Source organism: Mus caroli, chromosome 17 (assembly GCF_900094665.2).
Source record: "Mus caroli chromosome 17, CAROLI_EIJ_v1.1, whole genome shotgun sequence".
In the NCBI taxonomy this organism is placed as follows: domain Eukaryota; kingdom Metazoa; phylum Chordata; class Mammalia; order Rodentia; family Muridae; genus Mus; species Mus caroli.
Genome location: NC_034586.1, coordinates 48,532,277 through 48,548,568, shown reverse-complemented (window position 1 = coordinate 48,548,568; position 16,292 = coordinate 48,532,277). Strand labels below are relative to the sequence as shown.

General features: G+C 39.5%; 1 protein-coding gene across 1 annotated transcript in view; it reads left to right on the top strand.

Annotated features, from left to right (window-relative positions):
* Satb1 (SATB homeobox 1) overlaps positions 1–16,292 on the top strand; it is a 97,012-nt gene that overhangs the window by 22,629 nt on the left and 58,091 nt on the right. Inside the window, 5 exon segments of the mRNA XM_029471561.1 lie at positions 1,472–1,716; positions 5,404–5,540; positions 5,542–5,584; positions 6,342–6,468; positions 7,228–7,351. Of these exon segments, the coding sequence (XP_029327421.1) occupies positions 1,506–1,716; positions 5,404–5,540; positions 5,542–5,584; positions 6,342–6,468; positions 7,228–7,351 (642 nt within the window). The 5' untranslated portion in view covers positions 1,472–1,505.

Below are 16,292 nucleotides of genomic sequence, written 5' to 3'. Positions count from 1 at the left end.
AATAAGTTCATAGACATCACTCTGCTTTTGGCTTTAGACTGCAGCTTAATACAATGGGAAACAGTGATCCTGATAACAAGTAGTTTTAAAAAGATGCATTTATTGTTAATGGATCTCAAAACCAAAAACAGATGGGACCTCCACCAAGGGTAAACCTTCAGTTGTTAGCTTGTCACCCTTGAGTACAAGGATAAGTAACTTATTATTTCTCAAACTTTAGAGTTCTTGGATTGGCCTTCTTAAGGTTGTCTTAAGCCCCCAGATTGAAAGCCTGTTCCCATGACTTGATCATATAGGACCAAGTAGGATGGACTTAGCAAGAGAAAATTGTATACAGAAAAGCCATGCTAATACAAACTGGATCTCAGCTGATCCAGATCCAAAGAGTTAGCGTATAACAATTATTTTTAAAAGTATATAGGATACTTCAGAATACTAGCCACTTGGAAAAAGTGATGTTATATTCTCTCTGGCTTTCCTAAATATTACCAATACTTCAAGGCTGATGGAAGTTTATAACATAGCCCTATTTAAAACTATAGTTTAGAAATAACTTCAGTTTATTGTACCAATTCCTTTATTATGAACAGTATTCAGAATTGAACTCTAATATTTAATACAACTGAAAATTAACGTTTTTCTGAAATTATTAGATGCTAACTCCTTTGCATACTAGTTACTTTTTATTACTAGAGACTGTGTTTTATCAATACTGTTAGTATTTTTTTTTGTGAGCTTCATATATTCAGGTTTTTTTTCTATTTACATTACTAACAGCATCCAGTTAGCAATGGACACCTAAATAAAATATTAACTCCAAAAGACAAGTTGTCTTGCTAAAAGTCCTAAGCCATTTGAAGAAGCCCTTCACACCATTAGGGGTGCGCTTAGGGGGTGTCATGATCCAGTCACATGTTTGACCAGAGGCTTGAGATCTTTAACAGCACAGGACTCTTGAAACTTAAGATAGTAGAAAACTTTTTGCTGTCTTAGCTCATAAGCCAAGTGGCAAACTAAAAAGCATTTGGGTGTTTGTGGGGCTCTGCTGAGGTTTCCATTTATAACATAGATTGAAATGTATGTTAGAATGTAAGCATCTAATAAGCTTCGTCTTTTCACTGGTAATCCTTCCGTTCTTTATTAAACGTCTTATAATCAGTTTGTCATGGATTTTTAATTTTAAAACTGAGAGTACATGAGTATAATTTTTTATTTTCTTTTTATCTTGTGATTAGCCTTGTTCTGAAAGTAAGCCCATTTTCCTCCTAGTTTTAGATGAGAAATCACTTTTTAATTCATGTACATCAGTACAGATTCCATAATCTTCTGTTGATTTATATAGAAGCACAGTCTTTTAGATCATTACATAGTTGCACAGATGTGTTTGTGGAGGGAAATGTCTAGGGATAAGACGTGTATGGGGCAGGCATAACTATAGACCTCCACCCACTGATAACGTCTTCTTTTCCAGTTCTGGCAGGTGATCTGTAAGGCAGTGACTGAGTATGGATCATTTGAACGAGGCAACTCAGGGGAAAGAACATTCAGAAATGTCTAACAATGGGAGTGATCCGAAGGGTCCACCCGCCAAGATTGCCCGCCTGGAGCAGAACGGGAGCCCACTAGGAAGAGGAAGGCTTGGGAGCACAGGTGGAAAGATGCAGGGAGTGCCTTTGAAACACTCGGGCCATCTCATGAAAACCAACCTTAGGAAAGGTAAATACTCGCCAATCAATCCTGCAAAGCTGCTTGATGTCTGCCCAAGGCCACCCTGTGTGGAGGTGTAGGGCTGGAACATGCTGGGCATATTCTCTTTCTAGGTCTCTTTCTGATGGGAAATTAAATGGCATTCTGGGCTGTGGTTTCAGTCAGGTTCTGAAAGCATGTGTGCTGGTTTTGAGGGGTGCCTCTCACTTCCTAAGACTGGAAGCACTGGGAAATTTGAAGAGTAAAAAGTCTGAGTTCCGTGTCATGGTCTTCGTCTAGGCAAGGTCCATTTGGAGACACTGCTGCAGTTATGGATGTGCAGGTAGCTGCTGTTTGAGCTGATCCTGGGTAAGAGACTGAGGTTGTCTGAGAATCACCATAGGTTTTTCCTGAGATTACTAACTGTAAGGGGATTTTCAGGACATGGACCTGACAAGAGAACAAAGATTTCTGATGTAATTTATTGTGGTTTATTTTTTTGAAGAGCAAAGTTATTATTTAACAGTTTTTTTTTTTAAACAATTTGCTGATTCTGGTTTTTAATTTTGAGTATTTTTGGTAAAGGGAAGGAAGATTTAGGCAAGTTTATAAAGGGGAAAAATGCAAACACGTGATTTTTCTACCAATATTAAATAGATGGAGTTTTTACAACTTTGCCTGTGTTAGACATTGCTGTCCCTACAAGTCAGCTCCTGTGTGGAATACCCTGTATGCCTCACAGGGGTCTTTATTTTGTCATTGAATAACATGTAGGACTCAGATTTTTTCTGCATTTGCTAAGCAAAGAATAATAATGCCATCTTTTACTCAGCACGAATACTAAGCAGAGAAAGTTAGGAGGCCGAGGAATTTCATTGTGTTTGATGCATAACATTTATCATATTTATCATACAATCATTTATTTTTTTCCTTGGTTTGGCGAAAACAAAGAATATATTGATCCTGAAATAAACAGACACAGCACTCCGTATTGTTAGATCTTTATCTATTAAAAATGGAAAAACAGCCCTTCAGCAAATTCTTTGGCCTCTACTCATGATTACCCTATTTATTGATTGTTTGCCAAGAATGTATGCATCTTTAAGCCAGGGTAAGAGCATTAAAAATATAATTTATTATGGCTTTTCAAACAGAGTGCATTAATATTGTACTGTGTAGTGCTGAGGCTCTATAAAAAAAAGACTTTCTGACGCCTGCAAACACAGAAGTTCCATAAATTCCTAAATAGGAGATTTCAGCTGTCTCTGGTATTATGTGATATTTGCACAGCAAACTTTAATGCCAGGACAGTTTTAGACAAGGATTCTACAGACTTCCCTGCTCCTTATGGCTGCCGTGCTGTTTACACAGGCTCATGAACCTCCAGCAAAAGCCTGTAAGACTGCCTTCAGGTTTAAATCATGGGGTATTTTTAGCTTGCAGCAGTGACCAGTGCTCCCTGTCTAAAGCAGGAAGGCTATGAAGTTGCAGTCGTTGGAAGTCTGGCCAAACACCAGCTCGAATAATCAGGCAGTCCAGCGAAGGCTCCTGTTTAACATTACTCCTAGTAACAGGAGGGCAACCGTGACAGTTCTCGAGACGATCTAGCACCGGATTTGCAATTAGATGATCCTGTTGCTACCGTATCGCAGCCACCTTTATTATCTATAAGGCACCTTTAAATTCGATCAATTAAACACAGAGTCAATCCAGGCTGTTTCAGTGGTTTGAAAAGGTTTCAGTTATTTCATAGAGCAGAGGTCTGAAAAGCTATTTGACACCTCTGTTTGATTCCATGAGAGGAAAATGCAGTATACATGATTTTGGCTTGCAAACCCCAACTCCTCAGACATCAGTAGTGAGGAGAAGGAGCTATGAGCTAGAGTGTGGTCATCTCACTCCTCAAATGCTTTAAGAAATGCATTGCATTCAAAATTACATTATCTGAGAAATACAGTTTAATTCTAGAAGGGTCTGTGCTCAATACAAACAGCAAAAAAAAAAAAAAAATCAGAAGTCTTTTGGGAGGTTTTGTTTTTTTATTATTTTTTTTAATCTTATTTTTCATGTGCTTGGTTTCTGTTTGACAGGTGCTAGATAAAAATTGTGGCTAAGCTGAGAAAGCACTAAGAAAAAGGGGTTGGGTGTTTTTATTTGTTTAAGAGATTTTGCCAAAATACCTTCAAGCCAAGGAAGAAATCACCAGTTTGCATATTGCTATTTTTGCTGCGGTCTCCCCAAGTTCTCTTCTGATCCCTGACGGGTTCTCTCTCTGGTATAAAACAGCTGAATGAATGACAAGAATATTGGCAAGCTCTGCGGCTTGTGTTTCATGCCTAGCCTGCTGGTACTTCCGAACGAGTTTGTGAGCTTTTCTAAGTAAACCTAAAGGGGTTTAATTGTCAGAGCTGGAGTCTCCTGTGAATGGTTTCGCAGAGCTTAGGTGAAGACACACATGTGGAAAGATGGAGCTGTTTTATGGCCGGCTTTTGTTCAGCAGAAACCAGCAAATAGAGGATTTGTAAAGGGCCTCTCAGGCAGTAGGGAAATGCCATGCCGATCCTCAGAGCAGGGGATGGGCAGCTCACACCCTCAGAAGTTAGGGTTCTGCCAGTTCAGTACAAGTCCAGAGTATAGAGCCGACGCAGGCAGGGATACTGTGGAACTAATTGGGGATCCTGGGTGCCCTGTTAAAGTAACCCTTGTCATCATTTATGCTAAAGATGATACTCTCCTGGCAGTGTGCCACAGTACTGTTCAGATGCATCTGTTTTTAACCCTTTTCTGGAGCTGTTGGAAGTCTGACAGCGTACTGCATTAGTACCTTAAGTGCCACTGCAGGTGGACTCCGGCTTCTGGACCAAGCCTCCTTCCCAACAGTCCTGTGGCCTGTGTCACTGAGCTCTTGCACTGGGTGAAAGTAAAGCCAACAGAGAAGCAGCAGACCCCACGCAGAGTCTGCCTCTCCTGGATCGCAGGAAGGCCAGCTTTCCTTTTACACTCTGTCATTTTTACCATATTTACTGCAGCAGAAATTGTTAATGTTTAAGACTTATGGCTGCTGTCAGTGGCTTTTTCCTGGATAGATGAAATGGGTAGTCATAGATAGAAGTATTCTTTTTTTGTTCGTTCTGTACATTCAAACAGTGTCTATGAGCATCGGTGTGGTTACATTTTGTGTTTCTTTTATGGAACCAGTTCGAGGAAATGCTGAAAACCAGGCCGAAAAATCATTGTCTATTCAGATAATTTGGGCGCAAGCAGGTAAAGCCTATTATTAACAGAAGTGTGTATGCAGGAAGAAGGTGGGTTCTTCGAAGACAACTGCAGTGGGTTCTGTTTGCGTACTGTGTAGCTGTTAAAGCAAATCAGACCAGACACTTATCTGTCTCTCGTCAGCATTACTGTTTGATCAGAAAAGTAATTCACTGCGTTCACTGATTTTGGAAGATGCACTATTAAAATGAATGGCGAGGCCACGTTACCTTATGAGCAGGTACACCGTAAAGGAAGTTAAAGTCTTTCCTGTGTAACTTTCAAACAGTAAATGACTGCATGTTTGTCTGTGTGCCTGTGTCTCCCCGAAGCCTGCCTGGGAAGCTCTGTGGCTCCTCTCACTGTGGTGAAGATTTAGTTTCATAGCTTAGGTGTTCCTCCCTCCAGACTGTTTCTGAAGATTGTTGGTTTTCTATCTTTTCCTCTCTGTCTCTTTGATAGGAACCATGTTACCAGTTTTCTGCGTGGTGGAACATTATGAAAACGCCATTGAGTATGATTGCAAGGAGGAGCACGCGGAATTCGTATTGGTGAGAAAGGATATGCTTTTCAACCAGCTGATAGAGATGGCCTTGCTGTCTGTCTCTAGGCTACTCACACAGCTCTGCTGCCCAAGCCAAAGGTAATGGATGCATTTGTGGGGCTGGGAAGTTGCTGGTCCTCCTGTTTGCCTCTCAGACAAAGCAGGGAACATTTTATTCAGAGAGCTACAGCCTGTGTTTTATGTTGGTTCCTTATAGGCTGTGGCTTTAAAAATTGGCTTAATTCAGTTTGGTTTAGTTAACACACATTTTGCTCATGTGGAATGTCGAGGTAAATTTTTTTTTTTTAAATTACTTCAGCTGAATCATTAGGATGCTTATTGACCTTAATAATCTGCTCCACTGAGGACCCACAAGGAAGTGAGGAGCGTATCTGAGCAGATGGACTGTTGAGAGTCAATTTGCATTTATGACTGAATATCTAGTTCTGTTTCTTTTATTCTGTTTCTGATGGTTTTATAGGCTGTAAAGTATTTTTCAATGCTGATTCCCACTGCAATAGGGAATCTTATCTAAATCATAAAGCCATTTAGAACCGGTTCAGCTATGTCTTATTAGAACTTCCTGTAAGTTAGGACAATGTGGCCTGATGCATGGGTTTTATTGATTGGTATTTATTTCCAAAATAATAAACAACCCCATAGTCATTTACATAATTTCACAATTTGGAAAGCTAGGCTGTGAATATCTTCATTGACCTGCCTTTTTGAGGGAAAGAGAAGCATTCGAACAGAAGTAACACTGTTGGCTGTGGTGGGGGCAATGCACAAGAGCGCAGCAGTCTTTTGCTGGGCCTGAGAGCCAGCACTAAGCATGTCCCCTCTCTATCTGGACTAGGGCTCATCCAGGTTGGGAAGTGGAATCCAGTTCCACTGTCGTATGTGACAGATGCCCCTGATGCCACGGTGGCAGACATGCTTCAAGATGTGTATCATGTGGTCACCCTCAAAATCCAGTTACACAGGTGAGTCCAGGCAGGGACATAGTCTCCCTCCTACTGTGTGGACGGAAAGCTTCTTGGGCCAGCTTGCGTTTTTTATTTACTCATCGTTTGAGACATGCTCATCCAAATTAATTTGGTAACTTTACCCCTTCTGTTATTTTCTCCAACTTCAATATATGACTTTAAAATTTACTTCCTCCCCCCCGAAATTTATGTTTTTTTTTTCCTATGTGCTATCAAAAGATAGGACTTTTTACTTTTAGTCAATTAAATGATGCATTACAAGAAGGCATTTTACATAAAGTTTACTTAAGAAAAAAATATTTTTGCATATCATGAACAGTGCCATCTGTGTACATTTTGTGAAAGAATGCCTTATTCGCTTTTGCCATGATCTTATTTATTTATATATGTATTTTTTTGTCATTTTAATTCGTATGAACGGAGTCATGGGAGGAAATCAGTTAATACGTTAATGCTTTTCACCGTGGCTTGTGAGAAAGCAGTACACCTTAAATTGTCTTCCCAAGCGCATCAGAGCAGGAAGGTAGAAGTAACATGAAAAAATAGCCACCACAGGCAGCTGATGTATAATTCATGCATCGATACAGCAGATGTGTTGTATAAAGTAATTAACTAATCGGAACAATCAGGAGACCGAGAGCAATCTCCAGATGCATCTGTTTGATGCGCAAAATGAAATCTGTCTGTCTTAAAGGAATGTTCTGCAGCGGGATGCAATCCTGTAATAATCCTCTTTCTAATCTGTGTCTCAAATAGTTGCCCTAAACTAGAAGACTTGCCTCCTGAACAATGGTCGCACACCACAGTAAGGAACGCTCTGAAGGACTTACTGAAAGATATGAACCAGAGTTCGTTGGCCAAGGAGTGCCCCCTTTCACAGGTACTCAGCATAGCGTGTCATAAATAATAGGAAGTCATGGGCGAGCTACCACTTGAGATCTGATGGGGATCCCTGGTTTCAAGCAACTGGTATCTGCAGCAAGAATTTGTTTAAAATGCTAAGTGATTGACCACTGGTGACCTTTGAAAATCTGCCTGGCTGATTCTGAACCAGAGGTTTTGATGTCCTCTCTCCCTTGGTGGGGTAGGGACTGTACCTAGGAAAAGCAGTCTGGCAGAAGACACTGCACTCTGCCAGCTCATCCTTAGATTTACTTCTGAATACTCTGAGCCCTCTCTGAAGCGGACTCAGTGGCATGCCCTTCTTCTCACTTGGGTTATGGGATGCTAGTATCAGTGTTCCTGTGCAGAGCTTCCGAATGCTGGCTGCGGGAGACCATGCTACTATTGTAGGGTGCTTGCTCGAGTACAACAAAATGAGAAAGTGTTTGCTGAAAATAACTGTAAATTATGTATGTATGTTAATTATAAATATAAGAAATCTCTTTCCTGGAACAAAAGGTCCATAATTATTGCCCATAAGGAGTTTACAACCAATTTTGAAGAATTAGTTCACTTTTTAAAAATGGACTCCTATTCTTTTCTTCTTGAAATGAGACAGATTTATTATTGTTGAATTTCATTTTCTGGAATGAGTTTTTGGTAAAGGACTGGAAACTCTAGGTTTTTGCCAAGTTTAAAACCAAACATTCTTTCTGATGTCACAGCTGATAGTCACCATAGAGTATGGTACAGCATTATCACTCCTCAGCACCCTCACCTCTGCTGAGGACATTAAAGGTTACAGTAAAAAATTGGAGTGCTCATTTAAAGTTTTCTTTGAATTCAAGTTTAAAATGTAATTTTGAATATTAGTCCGCCAGTCCTTTGAACTTGCATTACTCTGCATAAGCATTTCTGGAGTGACTAGCTTTTCCTAGCTTGTCTTTATGATGCTGAAGAGCATATATTCATTCCATGTATGTTTTTGTGAAAGGCTCCTGAGCATTCCTGGGTACCTTAAGAGGAAACCTTTGGACTTTACGCTGCTGTTGCCCAGTAGTCCATGTGTTCAGCCTTGCTCCATTGGAGGCCTGCAGTTCTGCTTTGATCTCAGTTAGCAATTCTAGGACAGGAGCAATTCTGGATCAAGGTATAGCCACAGACTACACAGACACTCTGAATTACTGAATGTTCATTTTCTTGAGACCAAACTTTTTTTTTTTTAAATAAATTCATGTATCCCATCAGCAGCTATCTTTTTCTCACTGTTGAAATAAAGAGGATGTGAATCTATAACCAGAAAACAAAAGTAATTTGAATGAATCTACAATAGTTAAGTCAGTCTGATGGCACAGTGAAGCAGAGCAACTTACTTCTGGGACCATGTGGTGAAGACAACTCCAGAGAGTATGTTGCCTGGTTATTAGCATTTGAAAATTGGAAGGCTGACCTAGAATGAACCATGGTGTTGTTACTAAGAATTCCAAATACCCCATGCAGCAATACCCTGTACCTTCATGTGATCTAGTGTCCTACTGGTTTTGGAAGTCAGCTCAGGCAAAGACTAGAGGTCTATTCAATGAGCTGGACAAGAGGACCTGGTACAAGTATTTATTGTGTAGTCACATTCAGCCAGTGAGGCAATGAACTCCACATTCTTGTAGCTTGTACATTAATTATGGATTTGCTTAATGCTACCATGAGAAATGAGTTGAGCCTAGGCAGTTATCACAGTAAGCCAAATGACAAAAGGGAATCGAAGGCTTAGTCTTGGAGCTAGTGGTACGCTGGTGAATTTCTAAAGAAACATGGCCTTGCATAGCCAGAGGACCCATCACCATAGCTAAGTGACTGACCGAGGCTGGAATTGCAACCCCAGCTACAATGGCAGTCTTCCTTTCCCCAAAACTATCTCTAGAAATAAGCAAGCATATGTTAGCAGAAGCAACAGATACTTGACATTAGTATTTTGAAAAGACTGAGCTCCAAATGAAGTTATTTCATATTCTGCAACATCATCATCTATTTCTCTAGAATGAGTCCATGAATCTGATATTCAGAATGTTTTCATTATTAGTGACTTCCCATTTGGTTTTGTGGTAAAGTTAGGAAAGATGAATGATAAAGGCTTCCTAAGACCTATACACCCAGAATATACATGGAGTTTGCAAACCTCTCCTTTCTCTTGTACTTGATGTTTGATGATAGAAATAGTATGTTGAAAATTCCTAGCAAATAAATACCGCTCATGTTCAAAGTGCAGCCAGATACCCAGAGGTGCTTTAACGTTCACACCTCGGATACAATTTTTGATTGATTACGTGAGAACATATAGCATACTATTTAATAGGTATATCTCACTGTATGGACCTTACATGTTTGCCTAATGTGTTAAAACATTCCAGTAAGAAGCAGGGCTGCAGGATCTCTAAATAGTATGTTGAGTTGAACATCTATTGCCAGGAGAGGGAAGGAGGGACTAGGAGTGAGTCTTACCAGGACCCAGTCCTTGCCTGGGGTGCTCAGCAATTGCCTCCAGCACTTGGAGGATTGACTGATATGTGCTAAGCCAATGTCCAGCTGAACCTGGAATCTTAGACGTCGAAGGGATCTTTCCCTTGGTTCCTCCTTTAGCAGTGTGGGAGCTGGTGCCCCTCTAGGTTAAAGTCAAGGTGCCGGTTAATTACTGATCTGGGTACTGATGTGCCCTGTGTTCTCGCCCAGTGGTACATTAAAAATAGGTGTTGATTCTTTACAACGGGTGCTTAGGTTTTGATGCAGCCCTGTTTACTCTGATATTTCTAAGGGTTTCTCCAGCTGCAGAGAGATTCCATAAGTGGGTATGTGGCTTGATTTACAGCTCAGGCTTTTATTTCTGTTAGTTCTTTCCTGCCATAAATCTGCCCAAACAGAGTGACATGTGTTTATTAAGTTCTCCGCATCACGTGCTTGTTTATTTTTGTGAAATGTTCTAGGATGTTAAAAATGCTTAGCTCATTATAGATCTGAGATTGGATGCTTTGTTGTTGTCTTTGCGTGTTTCAGTGGATGTGGTGAGATAGGTCGGTTGTTGCATGCTGAATGGCAGCTCCGGAGAAGAAAACAGTCTGATTCTGGAACAAAAAAAAAAAAAGCCTGTTGTCATGAAACTTTGCAGGGTTATGGATTTAGGATGTAAATTGGGACTTATAAAAGTAAATATTTTGATTTACAATAAAACATTAGATTTGATGCTTGTTTTCCCTAGAGGTTTAGATACGGAATTCAATCAAACATTAGATAAAAACATGCATTGGTAAAAGAACAGATTATTTCATTAAAGGTTCCTTAAGTAAAAGGTCAATTGTTACTTCTGCCTAATGAATGTTTCTTTGTAGAAATGCTGAGGTCAGATATTCCTGAGAGATTTTATTTCAGTCTGCTTTGCGCGTGATTGTTAACCTCCCCTCCTTCATCACACTTGCTGGTGTGCAAGTGCGCACACACATCACAGTTTCCATCGTTTAAAGGAATTGGGACCGTTTCCTTTTTCATTTTGTTTTTCTTTAAACCTGGAGAAAAGATAGCTCTAAGCCAAGTCCTATGTAAAGTGAATGTGAATTGTCATTTTTATTTTCAATTCATAGAGACATAGAAATAGGCTTGAACATTCCATTTATGAAAGCCACACCTGAGAAGTGATTTTTCAGCTCTCCTTTCCCTGACAGCATCTCAAGAAATTTGGGATTTTAAAATTATTAGTATCAGATGCTTGCAAAACATAGTGATATACACTCTTCTCCTGACACTTAGCCTGAAAGTAGGCTAGTTCCTTGAGCCTTGAGAGTTATCTCCACAGGCGTTTGATAAACTTACGGTTCAGTAGGTTTTCTCTGTTAAAACCTAGGGTATGAATATAAAAATGTTTTTTCTTTTTAAACCTGTACTTTTTTTTTATAGTTAGAATGGACTGAAATGACATATTTCTTAAAATTTTAAATATTAATAGTCCTATCCTTTCCTAAGAATATCATCAGTATTCATATATCACATTTCACATAAGACTATGAAATGTATTCACATATTAATACATTCGTTCATTCCAAAATATATATTAAACTTTTAAAACATATTGACAGGCTGCCGGTGTGTCAGGCTTCCTTCTTAGTAGATGAAATGTAGTGTGTAGTTAACTCTTGGGGTACTTTTGATGTACCCGGCATTTCTCTCATTCTAAGTAGCAGACAATTCTAGCCCTGTGTTCAGATGAGAAACCTTGGGCACAGAATGTTTGAATGGGTGCCATTGACAACACTAAATTGTATAGAAAATTTCCACTCAGAGTTCACAGCTAAACCTAGGGTCTCTTTTGGTCACACACACAGATAAAGGTGGTTCCAGGTATCCCGACACACTGCCTTTCTTGGAGTGTTGATAAACTTCAAGGTGTCCACTGTGTTTATTCTAATTTGGGATTATTTTCTCTCACATGTGTTTTGTGCTTTGTTTTTTTTTGTGTGTGTGTGTGTTGACTTGCTTTAAAAGGACTGTTGTTTCATGCCCGTAATTTAGGGCATATTTAGGGCACAACTTAGATCATAGAGGTGGAAGTTGGGGGTAGGATTATTTGCTGGATAAAACGATATTTGGGAGGGTCCAGAGTCACTCAGCTCTGGTCACTTCCCTTCAGCCCCTCACACCTGCAGAGTCGGTCTGTGTGATTAAGCTCACGATGGCCATGATTTGAAGACCAGAGTTCAAGTTTAGCATTTTTATTGGGTCTAGTGGGCAGTTAAATTTCTCAGATTTGCTTCAAAGTGTAAGCCTTTTCATCAATGGATGGGTCTACCCTGATGGATCCGGATGTCACTGGCAGTTAACCTGAAGAACAGTTTTGTGTTTGATGTCTTTGCCCCTTCCAAGTGCATTGCTATAAATGTGTAGCTGAACACCATATACCTTTGAGAGGAGATTCCTAGAGGATTTTTTTTTTCTCAATTTTTTACAATTACAAAGCTTTTCCTCGATCCTACCAACCATGGACTCTGGCTCATCCATCCATCCATCCACTTATGTCTTTTGGAGGTAGGGTTTTCCTCCGTAGTCCTGCTATTCTGGAGCTCTCTGTGAGACCATGCTGGCCTTGAACTCACGGGGGGGGGGGTTGCTTATTAATATTTGCTATTAGTATTTGCTTTGTCAGATACTGAAATCCTTGATAAGCTAATTAGCTGTTATTTTATTGTTAATTGGTGACCACCATTGTCAGTGGTGGGCTGCATTATGTAATTGGTAAGCCAGCCAGCCCTAGATGGTAGTTATATGAATTGGCACAACTTTAATAATTTAACTTCCGTCCCTTTAAGCCACTCAGGACATCACTTAACCTTTCCTATCTAGCAATATTCCAGTGTATCTAAACTATAAGAAAACATCCTCTAAACTGTGAGTTTTCTTTTCATAAGACTAAAAGCAGGGTCATTTTTAGCTGAATTAGATATGTAGGATTTTTACAGTTACCTGGCTAGCTTTTTCTAACCTTCGTATCTGCTAATCCTAAAAGCTAACTTTTAACAAAGCAACTGGATAACTTGAAAGAGTTGATCTCAGATATTTTATAGGCTCTTTCTTCACAGTAGTTAAATTTGAAGAGTTCAAGCTATGCCAGTTTCAAGTGTTTAATAATGTGTAAGTATGTCATTTTCACATAATAATCTTTTTTGACCCAGGCCTTGTTTTAGATCTGAATAGGTTACCTTTGACCTTAAGATCACTAATACAAGGAAAATTACCATCTCACAAGAGCATGGTCCTTCTCCTTCTGATGTATGGACTAAGAATATTTCCAAGGCTTAGGAGAGGGCCTAATCTGAAAGAATAGCTATTAAACACTACTTTATAAATGTTAAAAAAAGGACTGACAACCAAATCATGCTAATCATACTGATTTTCTTGTTAAACAGAACTAGTTTTAGACTGCTTTTGAACATTTTCTGTCTCAATTAGTACTGAAATTCAAGTTTGGTTTTATCTGGATTTCTTGTTAAATTCACTTTAGTTTAATGGCAGAGTTGGACTCCTAACAAATTCATAATTCCCTCCCTCCAGTTCAGAATAATCAAACAAACACACACACCCAATTTCTCCCTCTTTCATGGAAAACTGCATGATTATAGCAAGTTCTGAGTATAAAGAAACATAAGCAAGCCTTTAACATAACAGGAGAGAGTAGCAGCCTGGCTGTGCAGCTCATTGCCAGTTGAGGCAAGGACCACTGGCTGTTGGGACTTTTAGATCTAGACTTAAAAGTTATTTGTTCTGTTTTAGCATTTTAAAAATAGTTCTATTAGGAATTGCATGTGCTTCTTTGGTTTTAGTTTTAACTCATGGCTAGAGATCATAAAACACCCTGGGATGCGTGCAAGAAGGGCGCTAGAGACATACAAATGTACAGTGTTATTTTGGGGTGCTGGGATGTCATCGTGGCCAGTTCACAAGGTTGCAGAATCCCTCCTTGTATGTACAGGAGGGGGCTCATTGCTTTTTGTGCTTGCTTGCGCACATTCATATTCTCTCTCTCTCTCTCTCTCTCTCTCTCTCTCATTCTTCAAAATTTTGTTCTCTTTAATCATCTTTTTCATTAGAAAATATTCTATCATTTTGTTTTTTGTTTTTTTGTTTTTTTTTTCTTATAGAAATGCTGATCTAGTTTACTAGTTTACTCCCAGGGTTAAAGATGCAAACCAAATGATACCTTAGACATCACTGCTGAGAGACTTCATTGCCACTGCTGGTTGAGATCTCATCCTTATCTGTGAACTATGGCTTGGCACCATTGACTGTCCCACACTTGTCACATTATCTGCTGATTGTTCTAAAACTGTCAAAAATGTGGGGCCAGACTGAAAGTTAAGGGCTCTGTGACACACAGGACCTGCCTGTGTATCAATGCCCAGGTTTCATTTGCTTTTTAATTGTGCTCATATTTTTCTCTTTTTTTTTTTTCTTATTTTTTAGAATAACGCTTTCATCAGCTATATTTTTTCCTGTCTTTTTACGTACGTGTTTCTGTGTCACTGCCTGTCCCCATCACTTTAGGGAGCTAGCTCAAGCATCATGACTGTCAGAAATGTGAGCAGCTGACTCTCCAGGCTCTGATTGCCTCCTCTGTAGAAGGACCAGTGGTACTAATGGGTTAGTCCTCTCAGCCCCTAAAACCATGAAGAGTAATTAATTCTCAGTTTCTCAGTTCAAAAGTGGACAGTAACTCATGTTGTTTGTCTAAATGAGAGGCTTGAAATCACATTCATGTGTGCTATATGGTGCTTGTAGGCAGGCGGTGGCAGCTGCCTTTAATCTCAGCACCTGGGAGGCAGAGCCAGGCTGATCTCTGTGAGTTCGAGGCCAGCCTGGTCTACAGAGCTAGTTCCAGGGCAGCCAGGGTTACACAAAGAAACCCTGTGTGAAAGAAAGAAAGAAAGAAAGAAAGAAAGAAAGAAAGAAAGAAAGAAAGAAAGAAAGAAAGAGAGAGAGAGAGAGAAAGAAGAGAAAGAAAGACCAAACCAAAAAGAAAAGAGAAAAGAAAAATTGGTTCCTAGATATATTTTGATTCAGGCTTTTTCTTTTTCCTTTCCTTTTTCTTTCTCTTTTCCTTTTTCTTTTTCTGTATTAGTGTAAACAACTCAAAACTTGTGAAATGTAAAAGACTATATATATGTGTATATATATATATATATATATATATAAACATACATACATACACACACACGAAACTCATCTAATAGATACTTTTAGCATCACCCTTTAAAATCATTATAAAATTATGACACTTTTAATGAAAGTGAGGGGTGATTGAAACTTGTGTTTCAATATATAAATCTGTTTTCAATTTATGTCCCTTAAACAGATTGGATATCTTAGACAATGCAGTGTCAAGAGGATGTTAACTCATTAAACACTTTCACCCCTTTCTCCAGCACCCCCAGCTCTCTACCCTTCATGCACCCAACACTATGTTGTTCTGAAAAGTCCTATAAAGGAAAAAGACCATTGTAATTGACTGTGTTAGGAGGTCAGAAAACAGTGTTCTGAAGTTGGTTCTCATTTCCTACCCATGGGTCTGGGGTTGAACTCAGGTCATTAGCAAGTGCCCTTACCTGCTGAGCAAGTACAAGCCCTAGGGCTAAGTTTTACTTGTTCCAACAATTAGCACACTGCAAGAATTCAGGAATTTTTGCTAAACTGAGGCGGTATCATATGATTGTTCCACACTGATTTCATGGGTGATCTTAGCAGTGTTATTGATAGAGCTTTGTAGACATTGTCACCTACAAATCCCACTTTGCAAACTGTTTCCAGATTGTATTTAGTTAGCATGCATGTGATGTTTACCTAACTAAGGGCAAATGACTTCTGAGCTTTTGCTTAGGAAAACTTACCTGTGACCCCAGGTTATCTTGTGTTTTTGTGTATATAAAATGTTCTTGATAGGTTGCAGAACTTAGTTGTTTTTAAGCAGAACAATGGTCTTGGGAGTACAGTGGCCCAGCAGTATAAAAATGCTAAAAATGAGCAAATCCTATGTCAGAGTTAAGTGTGAACTTTGTTGACGTATTTGTAGCATTATTATTACACATGCTTACCTTTTTAGAGGGGTTTTAAAACTAATACTTCAGTTTGTCCATTCTCTTCCCAAATTTAAGGAAGAGATTAAAGGGGGTCTGTCAGGTTTTAGTAACAGCTCAGTGGGTGACAGACAGGTGCTGGCCCTGCTAACCTGAAGGCCTCACCCCATGTTGGCTCATGTCTCCTCCTTGGCTGCTCAAAAGCCAGGCTCTGGCATGGCAGACTTCCTTTAGGGCTCTGAACGTAGGATCAAAAATCTGGCTGTGGCCGGATGTGGTGGCGCACGCCTTTAATCCCAGCACTTGGGAGGCAGAGGCAGGCGGATTTCTGAGTTC